This window comes from Echinops telfairi, unplaced genomic scaffold (assembly GCF_000313985.2).
Source record: "Echinops telfairi isolate 266 unplaced genomic scaffold, ASM31398v2 ScPeMD7_1;HRSCAF=3_0, whole genome shotgun sequence".
Lineage (NCBI taxonomy): Eukaryota > Metazoa > Chordata > Mammalia > Afrosoricida > Tenrecidae > Echinops > Echinops telfairi.
The window spans coordinates 8,200,629-8,224,994 of record NW_022103896.1 but is presented as its reverse complement, the minus strand read 5'-3'; the positions used below and the strand labels follow the sequence as shown (position 1 = coordinate 8,224,994).

At 43.7% G+C, this 24,366-nt stretch overlaps 1 protein-coding gene across 7 annotated transcripts in view; it reads left to right on the top strand.

Moving 5' to 3' along the window:
- Positions 1–24,366, top strand: part of PHF20L1 (PHD finger protein 20 like 1) — a 66,523-nt gene that overhangs the window by 8,783 nt on the left and 33,374 nt on the right. Inside the window, exons 2-7 of one of the 7 annotated variants that reach the window (XM_004697386.2) lie at positions 14,746–14,917; positions 15,074–15,158; positions 18,384–18,472; positions 18,721–18,798; positions 23,429–23,642; positions 24,218–24,343. In XM_004697386.2, the coding sequence (XP_004697443.1) occupies positions 14,746–14,917; positions 15,074–15,158; positions 18,384–18,472; positions 18,721–18,798; positions 23,429–23,642; positions 24,218–24,343 (764 nt within the window). Of the gene's footprint in view, positions 1–14,745; positions 14,918–15,073; positions 15,159–18,383; positions 18,473–18,708; positions 18,799–23,428; positions 23,643–24,214; positions 24,344–24,366 lie in introns of all 7 variants that reach the window. The other 6 variants (XM_045300155.1, XM_045300120.1, XM_045300077.1 and 3 more) reach the window with 6 other exon arrangements.

Genomic DNA, 24,366 nt, shown 5'->3' with positions numbered 1-24,366 from the left:
ACAAAGCATAAGTCATTCATGGTTAATCGTGGATAGGCTATTATGACATGATTTACATAGTGATTAAGGATTGGTGGAAAATCTTTAGTATCTCTTGAACTTCTTAAAAACACGTCAGGTTGGGTATAATTATCATTTTTAGCTGAGGTTCCGAGATGAAGGGCCAAGTCTTTGAGCTATCTTCTAAGTCTGGTGCTCACTCCTCTAGGACCTATAGCCTTACAGACCCATTCTCTGAAGCCTTGAGCCTCGGCCAACACCCAGGCTGTGCCCTCATGGGCGTAGCTTTCACAGCGTACAAGTGCTGGGGGTTAGAATGCCCCACGGCTCCCACACTCTTGGGTCATTGTTGGTGCTGGAATTAAAGCGCTCCTGCACACTTCTTAATATCATGTCCCAACTCTCCTAGGGCTTAACCTTAGACTTGAAACTTCGAGCTCATGATTTCCTAGTCTCCTCCATCAGACACAAATTTCTAAATTCCTGGAACTACAAGCTTACTGTGATGTGTGTACGTTCACATAATGGTAAAGGTCTGATCAAGAGAAAGACAGTTTTATTTGCCTATATTGACATAGGTTGAAGTCCACCCATTGTGTAGCCTACATGATCTGCTCATTGTGCATTGGTGAATAGCATTCGATACTATGGATCGTGAGACTTCATGTTCATTCCATTGCATGAACTCCACTAGTTGGGCCCTTAATTGATGGCCTGAGGTCGTCAACACCACTGACAAAGGATGTTTTGAAATTGTGGTTTAGCTGAGTTGATAGAACCAGCACCAGTATTTCCTAAAGGATCTTAATTTTGTTTTAAATGACCATGAGTAGAGTGAGGAAATATCAGTTAAGTTCAAGTATTGTTAGTGCCTTTGATTCTGTTCTGACACAGAAGAGAATACAACAGAACACAACACTGGTGGTCCTGTGCCATCCTCATGATTGTTGTTTTAATCATAGTTTTAGTAGTGGTGGTTTCTTTCTTTTAAGATATAAACAAGTGGCTGAAAAGACGGTTTTCATTTTGCTATTCTTCCTGAGTTCTATTTAATATTTTAAAGAATTCTTGACTCCCCCACCTTCTACAGATAGCTAGTCAGCACAAGAAATTTTTTGGCTTCTTAAAGTACAAATTGATACACAAGGCTGATGTCATTTTGGTAATTATAGTTACCTTGGCTTTGGGAGATAAAGAAGCCCTGGTGGCACTGTGGGTTAAGTGTTGGGCTTCTTACCCAAAGGTTACCACCTTAGGACCCACCATCTACTCTGAGGTAGTTTGTTTCTGAAAAGACTTACAGCTTTCAAACTCCCGATGAGCAGTTTCTGCTTTGCCCTGTAGGGTCTCTGAGTTGGAGTTGACGTGGTGACCGTGGGCTTGGGATGCAGCTTGTTGCAGTAGAGCTGAAGAAGGATGGTGGCTGTGTGCATTATGTCTTGGAAGTCTGCTTTCTCCTTGCTAAAAATAAGCCTGCTTTGACCAAAACCTTTTTTTCAAGTGTGTTATGGTTGGTCAAGGTGCTGAGTAAGTGTGCGCTTATTAAGTGAACTGATGTGTGGACATATAATTCACGTACTGTACATTTCAGAGATATAAACATACTAAAATGAGTTGTGCAGAGTCTAAATATTTTTGAAAGGTGACAGCCTTATATTTTTCCCTGGGAGCACCTGGTAGTTTTGAAACACCTTGCAGTTGTCAGCCTATTTCTTAACCCATTGTGAGACCAGTGTTCCTTTGCACAACCTGTTATTTTCTGTTTGTTTTTTTTTAAAATCATACCATGCTAGTTGGAACTTTTATTTTTTTAAAATCAGTCATATTAAGAAGAATTGTACAATCATTACTACAATCAGTTCCAGAGGTTAGCTCCTCATTTCTCCCCAACCTTTCCTGCCTTGCCACTGTTGTTGTTATTCAGTCGGTTCTGACTCACAGCGACCCCATCCATGCACACAGAACAAAACACTGCTGGTCCTTCGCCATCCTCGTGACTGTTCTTAGTTTGAGCCCACTGTTGTAGCCACTGTGTCAGTCCATCTTGTGTAGGGCCTTGCTCTTCTTTTGCTGCCCCTCTGCCAACCATGACTAGTCTCTCCTGACAGCATACCCAAAGTATGTGAGACCGGGTCTCAACACCCTTGCCTCTAAGGAGCATTCTGGGTGTACTGCTTCCAAGACAGATCTGTTTGTTCTTTGGCAGTTCATGGTGCTATCAGCATTTTTTGCCAACACCATAATTCAAACACATAGATACTTCTGTCTTCTTTATTCAGTGTCTGTGTTTCACATTTATAGCAGGTGATTGAAAATACCATGGCATGAGTATTTCAGGCCCACCTTAGTGCTCGCCACAGTTTCACGCTACTATGCATTGTGACATTTAATGTCTTGACTGTTGCTTCGCTGAGCATTGGTTGTGGATCCAAGTAAGACAAAATCCTTGACAACTTTCATCTTTTCTCCATTTATTATTATTATTTTTTATTTTATTGGGGGTTTTTACAGCTCTTAGCACAATCCATACATATATCCATTTTGTCAAACATATCTTTACATAGGCTGTAAAGCATTTTTCAAAGCATTTTCTTTCTATTTGAGCCCAATGGTATTTTCTTTTTAAAATCATTTATTGGGGGCTCATACAACTCTTAATTTTATGTTTATTAACTGAAATTTCTTTTTATTCTTTATTAAAACTTCTAATTTCAAAATAATTAGAAGTTCACAAGAAGTTACAAAACAGTACACTCAGCTTCCTTTAGTGGTGCTATCTTAACTTGCCATAGAGTTGATTCCAACTCATATCAAGCCCATAGGACAAGGGAGAACTGCCCCATAGTTTCCATGGCTACAGCCTATGCTTTTTACATTTTTATTGGCACCTAATCCACTTATCATACAATTCAATAGTTCAGTCATTTGTTCAGTCATATCAAGAAGAATTGTACAATCGTTGCAACAATCAATTTTAGAAGATTCCCCCTGATGGTTAAATCGCCTTTAAAATGAGTGTGTAATCACAATCTGTTCTAGTGCTCCCTCCCCTCTCCCACCTTCATTGTTTTATTCTCCAAATCCCCTCACCCTCCTTTTCTCCCACCCTTTGTTTCCATTTACTGTGATGCTACCTATTGGTCCAATTGTGAGGATTTTCGTTTTTTTTACATTGAGTTGTAATTCATACCAAAGGCTGCATTCCTTGATCTTCATCGGCAATGTTTCAAGTTCTCACTTTCAGCAAGAAAGTTGTTAGTAAGCCTTCCTCCAATCCTGATGCTACATTCTTCTTGATGTATTCCAGCTTCTCTAATTATTTGCCATGCCCCTGGGTGATTAGTAATCCAATTATTGTCTCTGTGGATTTTTGTATCCTAGATTTCATATACACAAAATTATATAAAACACAAATCGCAAGCAAAAAAACAAGAAATACAACAACAACAAAACAAAACAGAAAAACCTCAATTGATAGAAAGCAGAAATTATTAAAAACTGAAGGTCTGATACAGTTTGATTTCTGATATAGTTCCCTCTTTTGGATTTGGATTTTATAACTTAAAATCCTTGAATCACACAGTCCTGGTGTGTTGCTTCCATGTGGACTTGGTTGACACCTCACTTAGGTGACTGTTTTAAGACAAGCTCTTCAGACCTCCCAGGATTCTTTTTGGTAGCTGTGCACCATCTGGTTTCTTCACACTGTTCGACAGCACCGAGATCTTCAGTGAGCTCTTCATGAGAGCTATAGAGTAGGACAGTGTCATGAGAATGGACATGCAATACAGAAATGTTTGGGGAAGATTGTGAAATATGGCTATAATTGGAAGATTAGTGGCCACTGAATTTTGTTTTAGGGGTTGAAAATGAAATAAAGGATGATACTGGTCAAGCCAGATTAAAAAATTTAATTTCATTCTTAAAATCACCATCATTTTCATCACTTCTGTAACAAATCATTTTCGAGGGTCTTAAAAGTTAAGCTGCTTTCCTTTTTCTTCTCCAACGCCTTCATTTTAATATACTCTTTCATAGTAGGCTGTGACCATGATGATGTGTACTTAGACCTGTGTTTTGAGAAATCTTAAGACATTTTGCTCATAAAAAACCTTTTTATGAATCGATGGAGGGCATATTCTTGTACAGTTGAATAAAAGCTGTTGGCTAACCATTAGATGAACACAGACCAACTCTAGGCATTTTATTTGTGCAAAGCAAACTGAAATGAAATTTTTAAGAAAAAAAATAGATTTTCATATGGTTTATCTTTTTTTTTTCCCCTTAAAGACACCTTGGAGTCATAGTGGGTTACATTTTGGGCTGTCAAAGTCAGGAGTTCAAACCCACCAGCTGCTTCTCTGAGAAAGAGGATGCTTTCTGCTCCCATAAAGATTTACAGTCTTGGAAATCCAAAGGACTGGGAATCTGCTCTGTTGTCTGCGGTCACTGTGAGTCAGAATGGATCCGATGGCAGTGTGTTGGGTTTGAGTGTTTTGTGTGTGCCCCTTTGCAAAGGTCTGTTACACACGGGAACTTCAGACAGTTTGTGAACATTTTCTATTATCTTTTAATTCCATATTCCATAAGCTTTTAGACGTTCTCTTGTATTTGAAACCTGCAGTAAGTGTGTAGAAGCTGAAAACAAGATACCAGTCACAAAATGCAGAATGCATAATTAAAAGCCCTGTCATTTAGGACCGAAAAACTGAGTTTGGACAAGCAACACTTAGGACTTGATCACATTGCTTGACTTTTTGGCGCTCCCATGTTCACCCTGTAAAAACTGGGCACTCTGTTAACACTTCACTCTGCGAGCTCTTTAAGGCTTGGGCAAAGCAGTGCATATTCCGAGAGATGAGTGTCGGTCTGGCACCTGGTGATGTAACTGCCTTGGAGTTACCTGAGACCCTGAGCCATAGGCCTCGCCGTGGCTGATCTTTGGAAGTAGATTGACAGGCCTTTCTTTCTGGTTTGCCTTCGTGTGGAAGCTGCTGAAACTTGTTCCTCATCCTAATAACATATGCCCCACCACCGAGAGATGAGTAGTGATCGTGTCTGAGCTGCCTTGGCTGGGAATCTGCCTGGAAGGCCAGAAATCTACGTAACTACCAAGCACTAAATAAATGGCATTGTTAATGATAACATTAAATTATCTTAGGATATCTGAGCCTAATGGGAAAGAGTCAATGCAAAACCCTTTAAGCTTTAGTTAGCGAACATATACCCATGTATGATTCTGGTTGCACTGTGCTTAAGCACTTGGCTGCTAACTGAAAGGTTGGCCTTTCAAACCCACCAGCCGCACTGGGAGAAAGATGTGACAGTCTGCTTCCCCTAGAGATTTAAACATCCTTGAAAACGGGGAGCTGTTTTCACTAGGAGTTAAAATGGAACAGCAGTGGGTGTAGGGATTTTGTTTTAGTGTGTCTCCAAACCAACCAACCAAAGCCCTTATTGCCATCGAGTCCATCCGTGTTCATAGTGGCACTTTAGAGCAGAGTAGAGCTACACCTGTGGGTTTTTATGTGAGTAGAAAGCCTCCTCTTTTCCCCTTGGAGTTGTTGGTGGTTTTGAACTACTTCATGTTTATATTGATAAGACACTAAAAAGTCCCTAATCAACTATAACCAGGAACCCTGATGGCAAAGTTGTTACACTTTAGGTTACAAACTACAAGGTCGGCAGTTCAAGACCACCAGATGCTCCACTAGAGAAAGAAGAGGCTTTCTACTCTTGTAAAGTGCTAGTATCAGAAATATACAGGTGCATTTCTATCCTGTCCCATAGGGTTGTTATGAGTCAGAATAGACTCAATGGCAATGGTTTTGATGATTTGGTGTAGAATCAGCTATATGCCAGACACTACTAGTTGCAAGACCAGGTACAAATACAACATTATTCCGGTGGAAATACCTATGACCATCTCTCACTATACAAACCAGCCAGACCACCTGGAATACCTTCCTTACTGTACTCAAGTGTCTTCCTGCAATACATCTTTTACTCAAAATATAGTATCTCCATATAAGGTTTTTACAGGCTAGCCCCACTCAACTCTACCTAATTATGCCAGCAAAAAATTATAATAAAACACCAAAGAACCCTGGTGGCATAGTGTTGGGCATGCGTTGGGCTGTTAGCCAAAAGGTCAGTAGCAAGTTTGAATTAATCATAAAGGGGTGGGTTTGTAGTGTGTTTTATAAAGACACCTGGTATCTGAGACAGCTAGATTTTAAATACTAGAGTATTAGTGAGTGGATGGGAGAAAAATGCTTTTGAAGACTATCAAACCTAGTAAGAGAACATAAAGTGCTTCCTGTAAGCTATGACTGCTGGAGGGCTATAGGCTGCAGGAATACACAGTGCTTGTTTTGGGTTCTACTGTGCGTTGATTACTTGGTGATCGTCCACACTGTTCCCATTTGGAACTTGCACACACTTTGTTGCATTTCACTCAGTGGGTCAGGATCCTCTTTCACTGCTCTGCCTGTCTCCGATCCTGTCCATGGTTTGAAGATGGGTGCTCACAGGTGATAGTCTTTATTTCATGTGCCCTCTACCAGGTCACCAACTGGTGCTCTGAAAGCCCGGGTTTGGTTCTAGGGTTAAAGAACATCTCAGGATCTCTGTTCTCCACTGTTGCCATTTATCTGGCATTTTTTTTAAACAGAGAATTTTAGTTGTCTGTATTTGTTCCACCTGCCCAGGACCAGCTGTTGCTGCTGTGGTTAGAGTGGTCAGTGGGGCAGTGCCTCTAGCTGGTCTGATCTCAGGGAGATGAGATATGACTGTTGCAGACTATCTTCTTCCTGGTGTTTGCGGTACCTTCTGACAGCTGTGTGTTGACTCCTGTGGTTGTGGCTTCAGCCTCCTTGCACCAGCTTTTGAGTCAGCAGGTGCTACTACTCACTTCACTGGGATCCCGGTAATTTCTGTTTAGCATATCATTCTCCTGAGAGTAGCAAGTAAGGCAGTTCTTAGGCCTTTATTTCCAGCTCCTCTCATACTTGTTAGCCATTGTTTTTATGAGCACCGTGGTAGTGCTCTCACTGGTGAAGACCTGATCCATAAAGCTTCTGGAATGAGTGCTCGACTGCTAATCGAAGTTCAGTGGTTTGAACCCACCAACCTCTCCAAGGGAGAAACATCAGGTCGCAGTGTGCTTGCATGAAGATCTCAGCCTTGGAAACCCCCTGGCGCATTTCTCCTTTGTGGGTGTCGCCTCTGGGCAGCACTGGATACACGTCTGTTGGCATCAGTCGACTGCCCTCAGCTCATAGCCACCTCATTGGACAGAGCAAGATGGCGCCTTGGGGTGTCTAGGACTGCAGAGTCCGGGGGACAGCCAGCCTCCTCTTTTTCATGGGGAGCAGCTGGTGGGTTTAAATAGCGGCTTTTGCAGGTGGCCACTAATATTTAGCCCCACACTGCCAGGGCCGTGAGCTTGAAATTGTACTTCAGGTGTTTCTCCATTACCATTCTTTCAAAAAGTGCCTCTGCTCAGGCACTTCTTTGTTGTTGTCATGTGTTGGTGGTCATCATGACTCAGAGTAGCCTTGTGTGACAGTGTAACCCACCACTGGGGTTTCCAGGCAGGGATCTCTCCGGGAGCAGGTGGCTTGGCTTTTCTCCTGAGGAGCTGCTGGGTCGGTTGAACTACTCCTCTTCCAGTTAGCAGTCGGGTGGTTGAACCATTGCGCCACCAAGACCATGTTCTGTGTCCTGCTGGGTAGTAAGTCTTCACTGGCTGTTACAGAATGCTGTGCTTGATTCTCGCTCCTCTTCCCCCAGCCGGAATTGGCATTTTTCAATTGGAACAATGTTTAATGTATGGCAGGTCTTATAACTAGTACAGTATCTGGTGTGTAGTTGGGTTAGGAACTTAATACTTGCTGAATGAAATTGAATGAAGGCAGACCGTTCATTTCTTAGTTTTCATAACTTAAAGTATTTTATTGTCTTAGCACTATAAACATAACATGTTGTAATTTGTATTTAAATCTTGCAAACTAAATAACATTGGGGTAACTTTTTAAACTAATGCTGCTGTTTCGTTTGACAAAGTGCTTACTCAGAGGATTACTTCAATCTCAGCTCAGGTCTCCTCGAGAACTCTGGCTGCTCTCTAGGCAGTGGTTCTCAATCTTTCTAATGCCTCGACCCGCTAATACAGTTCCTCACGTTATGTTGACCCCTAACCATAAATTACTTTCTTTGCTACTCATAACTGTAATTTTGCTACTGTTATGAATTGGGCGACTCCTGTGAAAGGGTCATTCGACCCCCAAAGGGGTTGCGGCCCACAGGTTTGAGAACTCCTGCTCTGGGACATTTGGTTGGGTCTGGTCTTGCTGGCTGAATTGTAATCCCAGCAGTGAGTAGCTAGCAGCTGCCTCTCCTGTAGTGAAAGTGCAGGACATAGTGTATTGAGGAATTGCACCCACTGTCCCCTTCCTTTATCCAGACAGTAAACGATGTCAGTCAGACTGGGTGACAGGTCAGACTAGTCAGAGTCCCCTACATTCCAGTGAGGTTTAGTCCTTGCCATTGACTTCCGTAACCCAGGAGATGCCAGTGTTGGCAGAGCTGCACGCTAACCTCGCTTCCTTCTGTTTTCAAAGGGTAGTCATGTGATGAAAGATAATGTTTGTCTTCCAGAAGTTATCAATACAATAAATAGACTACACTAATGCTGTTTCCCCTTTTTCTTTTTTTGTTTTTGATCAGAAATCCTTTGAGAATCGGGTTAAAGCTGTAAACCGTGTTTCAAAGAGCGTGCTTGTACAGCTGCGCCAGTCACACAGCATTTTGCTTTCCCTCGGATTTGGCAGGTCCTCATCAGGATGCATCTTGTAGGGATGCCTTGGAAAAGGTGGTGATGCCAGAGGGGACTGGGGTCAACCTGTGTTTGCATTTACCCCTGCTGCTTATTAACCTGCAGAATTCTTCCTGCAGAATCCACAAAGACTGCTTTTTGAACTGTGTTGTGCGAGTAGGAGACGCCAGTGACAGTGTTAAGATGCCAGTGTATTGGGTACATCGAGAAAGTGCTAGACAAGGACAGACAAGGTGAAATCATTTTTATTTACTAAGAAGTACTAGCCTTACCTTACTTGCTGGTTAAAGCCATGGTTTTCCTGGACCATTGGGAGACTTTGAGCACACTGGTTGGCCAAGAATCCTGAGAAATCAGTCGAGAGATGGCACGAGTAGAGTGGCAAGTATACACATTCTATGAGGTTCACCAGCACATATTTAGCTCTTTTCAGTATTTCGGAATATTGCCTACTCGCACTTAGCCTAATGAAAAAGCTAGAAAGAACATGTTTGAGGGTGAGTTGTTTTTCTTGCCATGTTGCTGAGGGTTAACGATATGTTTTGACTACTTTCTCCAAGATTTAAGCCCACATATAAAAGGCAAAGGAGAGGAAGGAGCACGAGAGCCGTGGAGGCAGGCTCTTCTACATACGTCACCTGGTGTCAACAGTGCCTCACATCTTGGTGGGATTGCAGTGGGGAAGACAGGCAAGAGAGTGGGTTGTATTTTGCAGTAACAGGTGATGAGGGGAAGAGAGCTCTGTGTAGAATTGTGATTTGAGGGGTGCCAAAGGATGCTTCTAGCAAGCCTCCCCTCTCTCTACTTTTCCCTCTTGTGTTTTCTTTTTATCTCTGGCCAGTTTAAATCGTGGAACTCCAGTGTTCTGTGTCTCAGATCCTTACTCATTATTCATAAATGTACAGACCCTAGCCCTTACAAACCTGTCCAAACAAACACCTTAGGTGCTGTTGAGTTGTCTCCGACTCACAGCGACCCAGTTCTGCACCATCCTCCCAGTTGTTATGTTTGAGTTCACTGCTGGAATCTGCATCAGTCCTTCTTGTGAAGGCCGTTTTTGTGTTCGTTAACACTACTTGACGGAGCATGTTACTCTCTAGGGACTGGCCCCTCTTGATGACATGTACAAAGCATGTGAGCTGGAAGTCTCTTTCTTCTAAGGGACATCCTGCTGTATTTCTTAGAACACAGATATGTTTGTTCTCCTGGCAGTCCCTGGTATATTCAGTATTCTCCAACACCATGATTCAGAGGCATCAGTTTTTGTTGATTTCCCTTATTCACTGTCTAGCTTTTAAGATATTGGAGGAGATTGAATAATCCAGCCTCTCAATTTAAGAAGAAAATCTTACATTTTGCTCACAGTCAGTTATAATAGAGCTAAACAAGCACTCAGAGAAATGGGGTAGTTGAGGCTGGAAAGACGGTTACCATTGCATCGTCATGGTGGGCTATCTGCTCTCGGGAATCATCTTCCTGTCTAGAACTATAGTACTACAAGGGGAAACTGACCTGGAAGAGTTACAGTCTCAAACTCAAAAGGGAAGCTAACCTGTCCTGTAGGTTCACTCTAAGGCAGCATTGACTTGATTACAGTGAGCGTGAGATCGATGGGATTGCAGTCTTAGGAATTGCCCATATTTAGCAAAGATCTTGATGTTAGGATGTTTTTCTCCCTAAAAATGTAACAAAATCAAGTACCAGCTTTGAGTGAGTCTCCTTTGTCTTTAGAATTAAGACTCGTGACATTTGATATTAAAGCCCTTCGGGCATCTGGTTCACTCCTGTTTAGTCGCCTTTATTCCTTTACTACCATCTAGCTGAAGAGGATGCCCCTCACGGCTTCCTTTCAGTGTCCCTCCAGTGTGACCCTGAGGTCCTTGAGAAGAGAATCCGTTCCTGCTTATCTCTGTGTCCTGACAGCCAGTCCCTTGCCTAGCGCAGCATCACCGGGTCGCCATAATGGCAGAGTAGACGGTCTGTGCTCTGTGTATGCACTTTGTGTTGTTCCATGCCATAAGTCCCGTGGACCTTCCTAAGTACCTTGGGAATGCAAGGCAGACTAGAGTGATCTGTATAAGTAATGGATGCTAACCCTTTGACTGTGCCACTGGAACTGCGAGATATCAGTCACTGGAAGTAGTTTACATTCTTTGCTGAATTGAAACCCGTTGTGAGAATCAAGCTGTCTGGGCCATCCTCACTTTGAGAAACGTCTGAAATACATAGCACTCTACAAGATTGACATTTGGAGGCACCTTAGAGAATAAACCACCTAACTTTTTAATTCTAAAATGAGAAGGTACGGTAATAAGTGAAGTCAGAGGCTTGATTTGTATTTAGCAGTTGAGTGACTCGTGAGTGTTGAAAAGTAAGCTATGAGAGCAGTCTTAGCAGAGGCTCTCCTTACAACCATTGGCGAGTTTTAGGGTTCTAACTAGAGGTCCTGTGGCGTAGTTGTTACTTGTTGGGCTGTTAACTGAAAGGTCTGCAGTGTGAATCCACCAGCCATTCCGAAGGAGAAAGATGGGACTTTGTACTGCCACAATCAGTTACTGTCTCGGAAACCCACCTGTAAGGTCATTGTGAGTCGGCATCAACTCGATGGCAGTGAGTTTGAGTTTTGGACACCAGAGCAGCCTGACAGACAAAGCTGGACCAGAACCGCTTTCCAGCCTGGAGATGCGTAGGTCCCATCCAGGGAGCTAATCCCTTGGTTGTCTTGTTTGCTGTTAAACAGCATGCCCTTGCCACCCACTCCCACCCAGCCCAAATAGTCAGATCTCCTCAATGTGCGTAGCTGGTCCCCGGCCTCCTTTCTGAAGACACATGCAGCTTATTTTTTTCTCCCATCCGTTCTTCATGCACTGTCTTCTCTTGAGTGTCTGATGTCTAAGCCACTTGATAGATGCTTGAAGAATGCAACTTGGAGGTCCTTAGAAGTGCACCTCATAATAGCATTGCTGATGTGTCTGCGTTTGAAGATCACTGTCTAGAGAAGTATGACTAAGTACCCGATAGAAAAGTACATACGTTTGGTAACACTGGTCGCCTTGCCTCCCTCTTGATGGAGGTACCAAGGAGACCAGTGAAAAGAAAGCACCCAGACTTTTTGTTTTAAATCCCCTATTTTCCTGCCTTTAGTCACAGGGCTCACTTTAGGGGGCCACACATAGTAGCACCTCAAGGGAGAATGGTGGAACAAGCACACAGCTCAAGGACTCAGTGTGTTGACGTTGCCCAGTGAGAGCAGCAAGGGAAAGAGGTGGCAGGGATGCTTTCCCACAGGTATTGTGTATAGAGCCAGCCCTGGAGGTTAGGTGTACAAAGGAAGGGTGGGCATGAGTCAGATGTGCCTGAGTGCAGCTGTGGTATGTAATGTTGTGGCAGGCGTTCATGGTGGGCTTGTCTGTTAAAGACAAGAGGATCTGCACCAGAGACAAAGGTCCCGAGCCTTCAATGCACAGAAAGCCTCCAGGCCTATTAATCAAACAAAGCAGGTTCTCAGTTGTTAGACTTAAACCAGATCCCTGGTCAATTGTAGTTGAGGCCAGTTTTCCACAGGGAAAAAAGTGCTCAGATTTGCCTGTCATTATCAAGAATATGAGACTAACTCTTGTGACTAACTCATACCATGTGCTGCTATAGGAATTCTGAATGTGGTGCAACCCTGCCTTGATTTTATGGCAGCTTATTGGAGCCATCTCTGAACATTGTAATGCTGCACACTACAAATGGAGCTCCCCACCGCTCCACGCCCTCTCTGGAATCTGGCTTGAATTTCTGGCAGTTCCCTCTTGATGGACTGCTGCAACCGTTTTTTGAATTTTCTTCAGCAAGTTTTATTTGAATATAATATTAATGATATTCGATAACTTTTGTATTTTGTTGGGTCATCTTTCTTAGAATAGGCACAAGTATGGATCTTTTCCAGTCAGTTGTCTTCCAAATGATTGGTTGTAGGCAAGTGAGTGCTTCCAGCAAGGGATAGCATTGCTGATGTCAGATGGATCCTGGCTGAAGGTAGAGAGGACTAGAAAGATGTTTGCATATGTTTTATTGGCTATGCCAAGGCATTCGATGTTATAGACTAAAAAATTAGTGGATTGCGTTATGAAGGATGAGGATTTCAGAACACTGGGGATCTAGTGGCAGTTATTTAAACAGAACACGGGGCTGCTGTGTGGTTTCAAATATTGAAAGATACACATCAGGGTCATATCCTTTCACCATACATACTTAATGTATATGCTGAGCACATAAGAAGCTGGACTCTGAAGAATAGTGTGGCACCAGGATTGGAGGAAGATGTGTTAACCTGTGCTATGGAGATGACCCATCTTGCTGGCTGAATGTGAAGAGGACTTGAGGCATTACTAATGAAGACAAAATATCACAGCCTTCTACCTCAATGCAAAGAAAAGAAAAATCCTCACAACTGGACCAATAAGCAACATCATGGTAATGGAGCAAAGAGTAGAAGTTATCAAGGATAACTGAGATTTTCTTGGATCCATAATCGACACGCCTGGAATCAGCATTCAAGAAATCAAATAAAGGGTAAATGTGCTGCAGCGGACTCTTCAGCGTTAAAAAGAAAGATGTCATTGGGAGGAATTGGCGGGGAGTGTGACCCAAACCGTGGCATTTTTCAGTCACGTCCTGACTGTGCAAAACTGGGCGGTGAGTACAGAGGACTAAAGAAGAACGGGTGTCTTTGACTGGGGTGTTGGTGAAGAATGCTGAAAGAGCCCTATCCTGCTAGAAGAACTAACAGATTTGGGAAGAAGTACAGCCACATTGCTCCTCACAAGCAAAGATGGCAAGACGTGTGTCACATACTGTGAGCATGTTATTGAAAGGACACCATGCTTCATACAGAAGAGAGACAGTGACTAGGAGGATGACCTTCAGTGAGTCAGATTCACCGAGTGGCTGCGGCAGTGGGCTCCAAGAGCATTGATGGCAAGGATGCAGACGGCCTGCCCTGGCTTTGTGCTCGTGCCAGGGGTCGCTGAGTCAGAGAGTGCTTGATGGCACCTAACAAAAGCAACAAATGAAGAGACAGCTTTCCTTGTTAGAGATTTTAAGTGAACTCATTTCTCTTTGGAATTAATTAATCACAGGAAAATGGTTGCACTTGAAGACAGAACAATTTGATCTTGCTTTTATGATTCTAAGTATAATAAAAAGTTCAATTGAGTTTTCCCAACTGTGATTGATGTTCACTATAAAGTATTGGAAAGTACAGAAAAATAACAAGTACACCCTTGACATATAGGAACACATGGACATGTTCACATTTTTTCCTAGTGCTAATTTATTTTACATAGTTGTAATACTACCGAACATAGTGCTTTTATATTTTCTCCCATTATAGATTCTTTGTAAAGACCACGTTTAAATACTATTACAGCATTCTATTCAGTAGATATTCCATTGTTTTATAGTTACAGGGTTAGGTAGTCTTTAGTTCTTCCAATGGTGTTTTTAGATTGTTTCTATGTTGTTTTTTATATAAATAATGATTTGTGAACATCTTCATGCCTACGTTTGGAGGACTGGAATTATGGGAGTATAAAGAGGGACTAAGTTGAAGGCCTTCATTCCCAAGACAGCACAGGCACTGGGAGTGTTTGTCTTATCAGACCTTGAGAGTGCACAAGGACGGGAACACACACACACACACACACACACACACACACACACCCCCACACACACCCACCCACCCACCCCTGGTATTCATGAAGCAAGCATGATTGGTTTGACAGTATAAAAATAGCCCTTTTGGTTTTGCTCAGGGTTTTAACGGTGAGTGGCATTTTAGCTATACTTTCTTCCTGACTGCTTGGTGGGATTGGACATCAGAGTGCTCTCTTGACATGGAGCTTCTGTTTATTTTTGAGGTATCCCTCTCGGATTGAAAAAATAGATTACGAGGAGGGCAGGATGTTGGTCCATTTTGAGCGCTGGAGTCACCGTTATGATGAGTGGATTTACTGGGATAGCAATCGGCTGCGCCCCCTGGAGAGACCCTCTCTGAGGAAGGAAGGGCTGAAAGATGAGGACGAGTTCTTTGTAAGTAGCAAGCTTCTCTTCCCTGGTAGTTTTGCTAGATATGTAATGGCGTATTGTAAAAGGAATTCAGTTAAATTTTAAAAAAGCCAATTTTTGTTAAGGAAATGCTTTTTTATTGCAATACATGGTATTGATCTTAAAAGTTGTTTAAAATAGGATTTTAAAGCCGGAGAGGAAGTTCTGGCTCGTTGGACAGACTGTCGCTATTACCCTGCCAAGATTGAAGCAATTAACAAAGAAGGTATGTATTTGATTGGAGACTTAGACTTAAACTGGGCTGCCTAGTAACATTTAACCATATTTCAAGTTTTAGTTAAAACTAACTTTGTATAGCTCTACTTTGTTTTAAATTTCACTTAGCGACATTTCCTGCCAGCCGTCTCTGGTGCTGTAAATGTGGTAGCTGTTAAGTAAAATGAGATGGTTGGCTTTTTACTGGCTAAGTAAGGGGTGTCAGTGAGTAGAGTTCAGTTGTGGTTATAATTTTACAGCTTTCCATTTACAGGCTTTTCTTTCCACGTCTCTGTTTCATTCTGTTGGCTGAGATATTTTTCACTAGTGGCCTCCGCTCTCAGCGAGAGTGGGAGGGAAGGTGAGAGCCACAGGGAGATTCAGATCACTTCTGCGAACCAGCGAAATGCAGCCCCATGTTTTCTGTAAAGAGTGTGGGGTTTTGTCCATCTGAGGACTTTCTTGATTGCTCCGTCCTCCCTCTCCTCCTCCCTTCGTTTTGGTGGGCGATTCGGAGGCCATTTTCCTCATGCCCTCAGTGGGCATCTGCTGAACTCTCGTTCGTGACTGCATGGGAACGCTGATGTGTGGCAGAGAGCAGAATCTATAGACTGAGGACTGGTGAAGTCCTGCGCGTTAGCATGTAAACAAGTCATGTACAAGATAGGCTTAGTTTATTTTTTTCAACTTCTCATGTAAACTCTACTTTAAAACAATTGGGAAAAATTTGTAAACACATCTTTCAAGTCAGTGATGACAATTCTTTCAGAAACGTGAGCATGTGCTTACTCTGTTTACTCAGCGAGCACACAGCCAGTGAGAGTTTCTTGGAAGAAGGACAGAGCCTGTAAGCTGAGTCTTGACAGGCAAGCAAGCTTATGGGGTAAAGAAGGGCTGAACAGGCTTTCCTGGCAAAAGCAGGGAGTGAGAATGGCATGCTGTTTTTAAGGAGCTGCCTGTCCTGGTGTGACTCGTGTGGGATGCTGTCCAAACCACTGAAGGGCCAGGAGGGCGGGAGAAGGGATGGGAGAGAGGGACACCTCAAGGACCAGGATGTGTGGTGGCTTATCATCGTTGCACTGAATTTGCTTTGTATGCACCAGTGCTGGGGACCAGGACGGGGTTTACCCTAGGGGGTGAAACTAACATAAAAAGGTTGGAAGAGGGAAACATAAAATGGCATCTTTTTGGGAAGGAAGGGTGTGAAAAATTCACCCCCACCCAGTTGATGCCACAGTGACTCTGTAAGACAGGGTGGAGCAGCCCCTGTGAGTTTCCTAGACTTCCACTCTTTATAGGAGTAGAAAGCCCTGCGTTCTTCAGGGGAGCAGCTGGTGGTTCTAACTTCAGACCTTGCAGGTAGCAGCCCAGCACGTCTTCACTGCCACTAGGGCTCCTTCTGAAGACTGTGAACAAAGGATTGAGAGTCGTCTCCTAAGGAAGCCTGGTACAACTTGACAAAGGATCTCATCGAATCCCTTGCCTTAATGAGTGAAAAGAACACACATGGCTGTGGTTCTGTTAGTACCAGGCAGCTACCACAGGGAGGACTGAGGACTGCTGCTCCTTTGACTCTGCAGCCTGCACCCTGTTTTCCTGGGATGCTGGGGTGCGCGCCTGCAGTCAGTAATAATGTGGCAGAATGAGAAGTTGCACTAAGTGAAGGACTGAGTCTGTTCTGCTGGGTGATAGACTACCTGGCACAAATGAAGTAAAACAAGGGGGAATAAAGCTCACAGCACGAGTGAGATTGCTGACAGCGATGGCTGCCATTCCATGAGGACTCTGAGCCAGCCTTTGACTGCTGGCAAGTTAATTGCTACCCATAGTAATCCTACAGGACAGGAGAGCTGCCCCATTGGATTTCTAAGACTAAATCTTTATGGGAGTAGAAAGCTTCATTGTCCTTCCAGAGAGCCGTTGTGGTTTTGAACTTCTGACCTTGTGGTTAGCAGCCCAACACATAACCACTATGCCACCAAGGCTCTATGTTGACAGAGAGTGTATTAATCTCAATAGAAAGTATTTCCTTGTAGAATTGAAGAGTAGTGTGGAGCTGATCTGTGACTGGTGAGTTGGAGTGAGGGCGCATGAAAAAAGGAGAAGGCTGCCCACAGAGGAAATGGGTGGGTGAGCTGGGCTGCCCAGTTGGCCCAGTGAGGAGTCTGGTGTGGTGTGGTGTGCTGTGCCATGTTGGAGCAGTGGGGAGAGCTGCAATAAGGCGGTGGTGTCGGGTCCAGACAAGCTCAATGTTTCCACACTGTTTTCATGCCCTCGCTGCTCACCTGAGAAGTGTATGTTTCCTACCGTGGACCGAGCCCTTCCTCTCTGTGATGCTGTGCATGACACTCATCCTGGGGAGATACAGAGTCGAGGGCTGCTTTTCCTTTTACCAAAAAAAAAGAAAAGAAAGAAAGAAATCTCTTACACATCGCTCAATGGCTTGCGTGCTTCTCCGCTTCTAGAAAGGCCAGTTCTTGGTTTACGTAAAATGCAGCCTGCCCGCATTTTGTGCAGGTATTGGTAGACACTGTTGACATTTCCACAGGTATAAAATCTGCCCCAGGTCTATATTTTCTAGTACCATTGGCCCATGTGGCCAGCACATGTTCAGTCTGTAACCAGAGGTGGGTGTGTCACAGAAGGCCCTGGCAGATAGGGATGGGGGAGGCAGGCCCCTGCCAGGGAGCAGGTGTTAGTGAGGAGGGTGGCTGGGCCAGCATGTCTGTTGCTTCTGCACCGCAATGTCCTCATCTGCTGACACTGACTGTAGGTGATGTGTGGAGCATTTTCTAGCATATAATTCTGGGAATCTATATTTATTTGTCAATTCATTATTTTTGCCAAAGAAATCATTCAAGGGAATGATTCTTAAAGGGAGTAATGATTGTTCCTCTGAAAAGCCCAGACCCATTTGATTTTGTCAAGGTGTGTTGTCACTCTGGTTGATGAGATTCTTAGCAAGTAAATCACAGGCTCTCAGAATTGAAATGCCATGAAACTGATTGGTGAAGATAATTTTTATGAACCCCTTCAAGCAACTTAAAGTTGAGATTGTTTTGAGAGGAAACTTGGAAGTGATTTGTTGACTGTGATGGGCTTTTTAAAGGGGACTTGAGTCTGTAATGGCTGCCTTCCCCAGCAGTCATCTCTGTCAGGGCCACCTGTCAAGATTGCAAGGGCACTGTGTGGTCCAATTCTGTTTGCTAACGGTTCTGACTTGCTCCTCTTGCAGGGACATTCACAGTTCAATTTTATGATGGCGTAATCCGTTGTTTAAAAAGAATGCACATAAAAGCCATGCCCGAGGATGCTAAGGGGCAGGTAAGAGCCATCAGCGTTCTGAGCAACCCTGAGGGATGTCTTCGTGAACGGTGACTGGTCACAATCGATTGCTTCGGTTTCTTTAATTTTTATTTTTTAAGTGAACTAATTGTAGGGTTATGTGCTGATAGCCCCAAATAGCAGCAAGAAAAGAAAAAAAACTTAGCCCATAAAGCCATTATACCCATGATTTTCACTGCTTCGGTTCTAGACCTGCTAAAGTTATAGGTCGCTAGTTTCTGTTCCAGGTGAAACCCCCGCATCCACTAAGCTGGGGTTGTCCTATCGACCCAGCTGGATCGTGTAACCAGCCTATGGGAAGTGAGGTAAGTGCCTTTTTTTAACTTCGCTTTGGTGGTCCTGGTATTTAGTATCACTCATTTACAAAGTTAATTCTGAATAGACACGCTTTGGTTGAGTTTCTCACCTTCCTCTTCCCAGCTACAAATCCTAGTCAGTGCTCTTCTTGTAAAAGGCGCTTACCTGACCCTCTGTAGGCTGTTCGCTGGGGGCGGGTGCCTCTCCAAGGCTGGGTCTCCTGAGCTCTGTCACTGCTCAGAGCAAGGACGGAGGGTGATAGGCATGGGAGAGTCTAGATCGGGGCTCAAGCCTTCATTCCATCTGGAGATACAGTTCCTAAGAGATTCTGGAGGGAAATGGTGCCGTTAGCAATGCAAACTTTTCCTTTATGTTCTGCTGTTATTTGGGATTTTCAGCACCTGGACCTACAATTAATGTCAAGGATTGAAAGTAATCTATACAAATGTCTCTTGTAGAGATATGTTGTGTGTGTGTGTGTGTGTGTGTGTGTGTGTGTGTGTGTCATGCAGGGCAGTGAGAAATCACTGTTGTGTGCAATGTACTAAAATGGCCTGGTCATGTGTAATGGTCGAGAAGTGGATGCCACCACATTCACAAACGGTCTGTAGCTCTGTCTGCATCTATTCCTGCCTTTGCTGACTTGACTGCTGTAAATAATCTGTTTTCAGAAATTTCAGTAATGAAATAACAGCTAGCTGGGATTTACCCTCCGCCCCCCAGTTAATAAGGAAATGCATTTTAAAATGAAAATGCTCTTGATTAGGGTATGGTTTTATGCATGGATCCTCATATGTCTGAATAAAAAGCTATTTTGATCATTCAGTGGTGTGCTTCCTTGGTTGCTTCCTAGAGAGAGGACAGTGTTGGGGACATAGGGTAATAGTTTCCTGGGTCAACAGTCTCTTGTTTTGGCCTTTCCAACTATTGCTTTGTTTCCCCGGCTGCTCGGACAGCCTTGGGGTGGCACAGCTCTTTTTGCCTTAAGGCTTACTTTCCCCACACAGGACGTTTAACCCGTTTGACTTGTGATAAAAGTCTGCACTGTTACAGTTAATCTGAGCACTTATTGGTATTGGCTATATTTAGTTTTCATGTGTAATAAATACTTCTGTCCAATGTAGGGCAGGGTAACATTAAAATCAATACCAAAATTCAGAACTACTGTTAAAAAAATGGGACTACTGGTCTAGTTTTTTTTATTTTTTGTTTTTTTCTTCAGAAGTAGTTCTGATTGGCGCACTGAAATCTTTCCCAGCGAGGTTTACTTTGTATATGAAAAACTTCCATCTGCCGAATGTGTTTCTTTTTTCCTAACAAGTCTGGCTTGTTTTCACTGGGAAACGACTCTGCATTCAGGTCTGTGGACAGCACCACCAGAAGTCCCGTATGCACATTATCCTGTGGAGCTTGGGCGGATGCTCTTAAAAAAAAAAAAAAAAGAATCTCTCCATAAGGATGGAAGCAGAATTTCTTTCGTTAACTAGCAAAGCAGAGTGCAGTCAGCTGACAAATGCTCTTTGGAAATGCCCTTCCGTAACCCTTGGGCAGCACCTACAAAATCTCTGACACAGTAACAGTTTACAGAGGCAGTTTCCACCCTCATTCATACCCGGAGCCTGAGCGCAAGCCGAAGCCCCTTGCATTCTGACTCTCAGCCAGGTGGCTCAGATGGTAAACTCCCGTCTGCATTCAGAGCTGTTCCTCAGAGAAGTGTGGCCTATGGTCTGTCTTGCACTTTACTTAGAGACTGACTGACCTTCTCCAGGGAAGAAATTATGACCAGTAGACACGGTGACTGCCCTAAATAAGACCGCCTCCTTTCGTTCCACCTCCTCCCCTCCCCATTCCCAGTGGGGTGGTGGTACTAGATGCTAGCAGAGCTGTGAACCTGTAGTGGCTGTGCAGTGAGGTCTCTTCTAATGTGGTTGCTTCTGATCTGCTAGCCTAATGAAAGCCTTGGAGCTGTAATTACAGAGCAGGAGACTGGGCCATTGTATGTTTCATTTGGGGGGCATGCCACAGAAGAAATACTTGTGTTTTCTCACCCAGCCTTTTCCTGTGTGTGTGTGTGTGTGCTGATGATACAGGCAACGCCCAGGTTATGAGTATCTGACTTACAAAGACTCCCCAATGCTCTTTGGCTGTTACATGGAGTTGGGATTAAACTCAGAACAAGCTCTTCATCATAGTCACCTTTACTGGCACACATGCAGCTCTTAAATCATGGAAAGGGCTTTTGAGCCTTTTCTTGCACCAACCCCCAAATCCACGCCAGTCGGGTGGATTCCATTTAATAGAGACCTGGGAGGACAGGGGAACTGGTCCATAGGGTGGTTTCCATGGCTCTAAAGCTTTATGAGAGCTGGCAGCTCCATATCTGTACCCTACAGAATAGCTGGTGGGTGTGAACTGCCAACCTTGCAGCATGGGTAGGGCTTAACACGTCACACCATGAGAGATCCTTTTTTGTATGAAAGTTAGATTAAGTAAGTACTGTGTGTACCCAAGCTGATTGAACCACAGATTTACTCTAAAGATACAGGCCTGCTGCTCGAGCCTGCAGTGACTCAGGAGTGTTAGGATTAGTGTATGGTATCTTCTCTATTTCCAAAACATTTCAGCCTGCTTTTGTTTTTGAGCAAACCCTTCGACATTGGTGTAACTGGTCTGGCTTTCTGTTAGTAGAAGAATTCAGAGACTGGAGAGACTGGCCATTTTTCTTAGCCGGTCACTTTGTACAGAGGACTTCCTTGGGGCCTGATCTCCTGACCTGAGACCCAGTCCTCCTTTGAGGCCTGCCTTTGCTGCTAGCACAGAGGGTTAGAATCTGTCAGTCTTGGCTCTAACTCACGGGAGGATCACACCCCGCGGTCTTTGCCAGGGAATCTTCTCAACTTAAATCCCTCATGGGAAATCAGAAAGGTCAATGTGATTCTGGAGCATCTCATCCCTCCTTATGGGAGATAGCAGAGATAGAAACGGCCCCTGGTGTCCTCTGTTGCAAATGTGCCCCACCCTGTGAGACCACAGAGAGATGCCCTGCTCTCCTGGAGACTCCTAGCATGTGACCTTGGATTGGCTCTCTGTGCTCTTGGACACATGTCCCCTGACTTGTTGATGACTCTCAGGATTTCCATTGGTGTTGCTTTCTTAGCAAATGTGCCTGTCCAGTTGCAGTTTGCTTATATGCCTCCGTTAGCTCCCCATATTGCCCCAAGCCCTGAGCCACTTTGTCTATCCTTGTCAACGGTGACTCTGTGTTTTTGTGGCCTTTTGTCCTTTTGCTGGAAGTGCCTGTTTTCTGTTCATCCTTCACCTTGCTCTGGCTTTGCTTCTCAATCGGGATTGGCCTGGTCTTCCTGCCAACTCATTCAGCCCTCAGTGCATTGCTTGCCACATTGTCTGGTAGTTTGGTTTATTTGCCTGTGAATTCCTCTGTTCTTGTTTTTAAGTGAATATGTGGCATGGTTCCTGGCATAAGTAGCAGGGAATTACTAGAAAGATGATGGAGGATTGCGGTAGACATGCGACCACGTGTCTTCCTTTGTCTGCAGTCGTGGCGGGTGGGTGGGGAAGAGAGAGGCATCAACTGTATTTCATTGTCTTAATGGCTTCTTGTCTTCATCATGTATTTCCGAGACTGAACAGCTTTCAGCTTGTATTCCTTACTCATACCTATCTGCATGATTAATATGACGCATGGATTGATGTGAATTATTGTCACTGCTTGGACCCTGAATTTAAGATCTTACACACCCTGTGTTTGACAGAACCAAGTGGCATCAGTGGAGGGTACATTTTGTAGAGAGATGACAAGTATTTGTTGTTTTAAGAAAAACATTAACACCACTTTGATACCTCGCCATGATTTTTATGACCAGTTATTTTAGTTAAAAATAAAGCCATGAAATTTAGCAACAAGCTGAAAAACTTAACCAGAAGAAATATGAATTAGTTAGCATCAGAAGGATAGTAACTAACAGGGGCCCAGAAAGTAACCCAGAGACGGGCAGTGTACACTTGACCAGGGCCAGCACAAGTGGGCTTTGTGTTTCCATCAGTAACTCTAGACTGTTGTGATGAATTGGTATCTACACTTTAAAAGCTTGAAAATAATAAAGCCCTGCCTTGGTTTTCACATAATTGATTATATTTTAAATGATACATTCTCTTCCTAAAAAAGAATAACTATTTGCTCCATGGAAATGTATTTCCTATAACCCTTATAGAATTGCAGAATCATCCCTTTTCCCTTATAGTCTTTAACAATCAGTTGTATCATGGGAAAGAAACAGTTTGGAATTTGAACCCTAAAAGTTCTTTGGCAGAATGTCACATAGGGTCCTGTGTTTTGTGATAGACGTTTCTGATGTTGTTTTATGTTTTATTCCTATGACAATATCAGGGGGATATTAGTGATTTGAATATGTCCCTGTTTCATGCACGTGTGCACAGTCACTTGAAAGCCTACTGTGCTGATGATTCACCTTGGTAATTGGTTGAACTTGCTGTTCGTGTCTGGGTGCCTACGTGAAAGTAGCTTTGAAAATGCTGTGTGTGCTTTTATTTTCATTAGTGTAATTGCATCTTGATTCATTTTTAATACCTACCATGTTTTGTGTGTTTCCCTTGGAGGACTGGATAGCTTTAGTCAAAGCAGCTGCGGCAGCTGCAGCCAAGAACAAAAGCGGGAGTAAGCCTCGGACCAGTGCAAACAGCAATAAGGATAAAGATAAAGAGGAGAGGAAGTGGTTTAAAGTACCTGCAAAGAAGGACGAATCCCCCACTGCCACCGTGGCACCTGAGCTCGGGAAGAAGGAAGACCTGCCCACATCTAGTGACACATTTGGTACAAAACCCTCCCTCATGTTCATGCCTGTGACAGTGGACTAGCTCAGGTCCCTGGTAATTCTGTTCCTCTCATTGAATCAGGACAACCCCACCCCCACCCCACCCTGGCACAGGATGAGGGCTCCCTTTGTAGACTCTTACAGAGAGGTCTGAAGACAGGTGGTCTAATGTGGGTCCTTACGAGAAAATGCCTCAATATCCTGGAATAGAGACAAATGGAGATTGTGATTCGTAACTTCTCAGTCGTAGGATTTTGCTTATGTACTGTTTTGAGTTGTGTTTTCTCTCTGACTCTTTAAAGACCTGTGTGTATTTCAGTACTGTACACACAGTGGAGAAAGCACTCAGTCCTTAAGTCCTGCTTTTCCTTCCTGAAGAACAGCTTCCCCATAGTCGCATTTCTACGACTCCATCTGGATATTAGATGGGTGTTTTGCAGATGTCTGGGCCAAGTGCTAGACTGAAAATACTATTCAAAGCTTTTGTACTGTTTTTCTACTTAAAAAAAAAAGTTTGTGTGTCTTGGTTTTGGATTCTAGATCAACTCTTATACATGTATTCTATTAAAAGTAGGACTTCATGTAGAGAGCATTCCAAAGATGGTCTTTCCACAGCCAGGGAGCACGCTGTCAACCAAGAGGAAAAGTAACCAAGGCAGCTCCTTTCAGGCAAAGAGAGCCCGGCTTAACAAGATTACTGGTAAACTACAACAATTCCTTTTG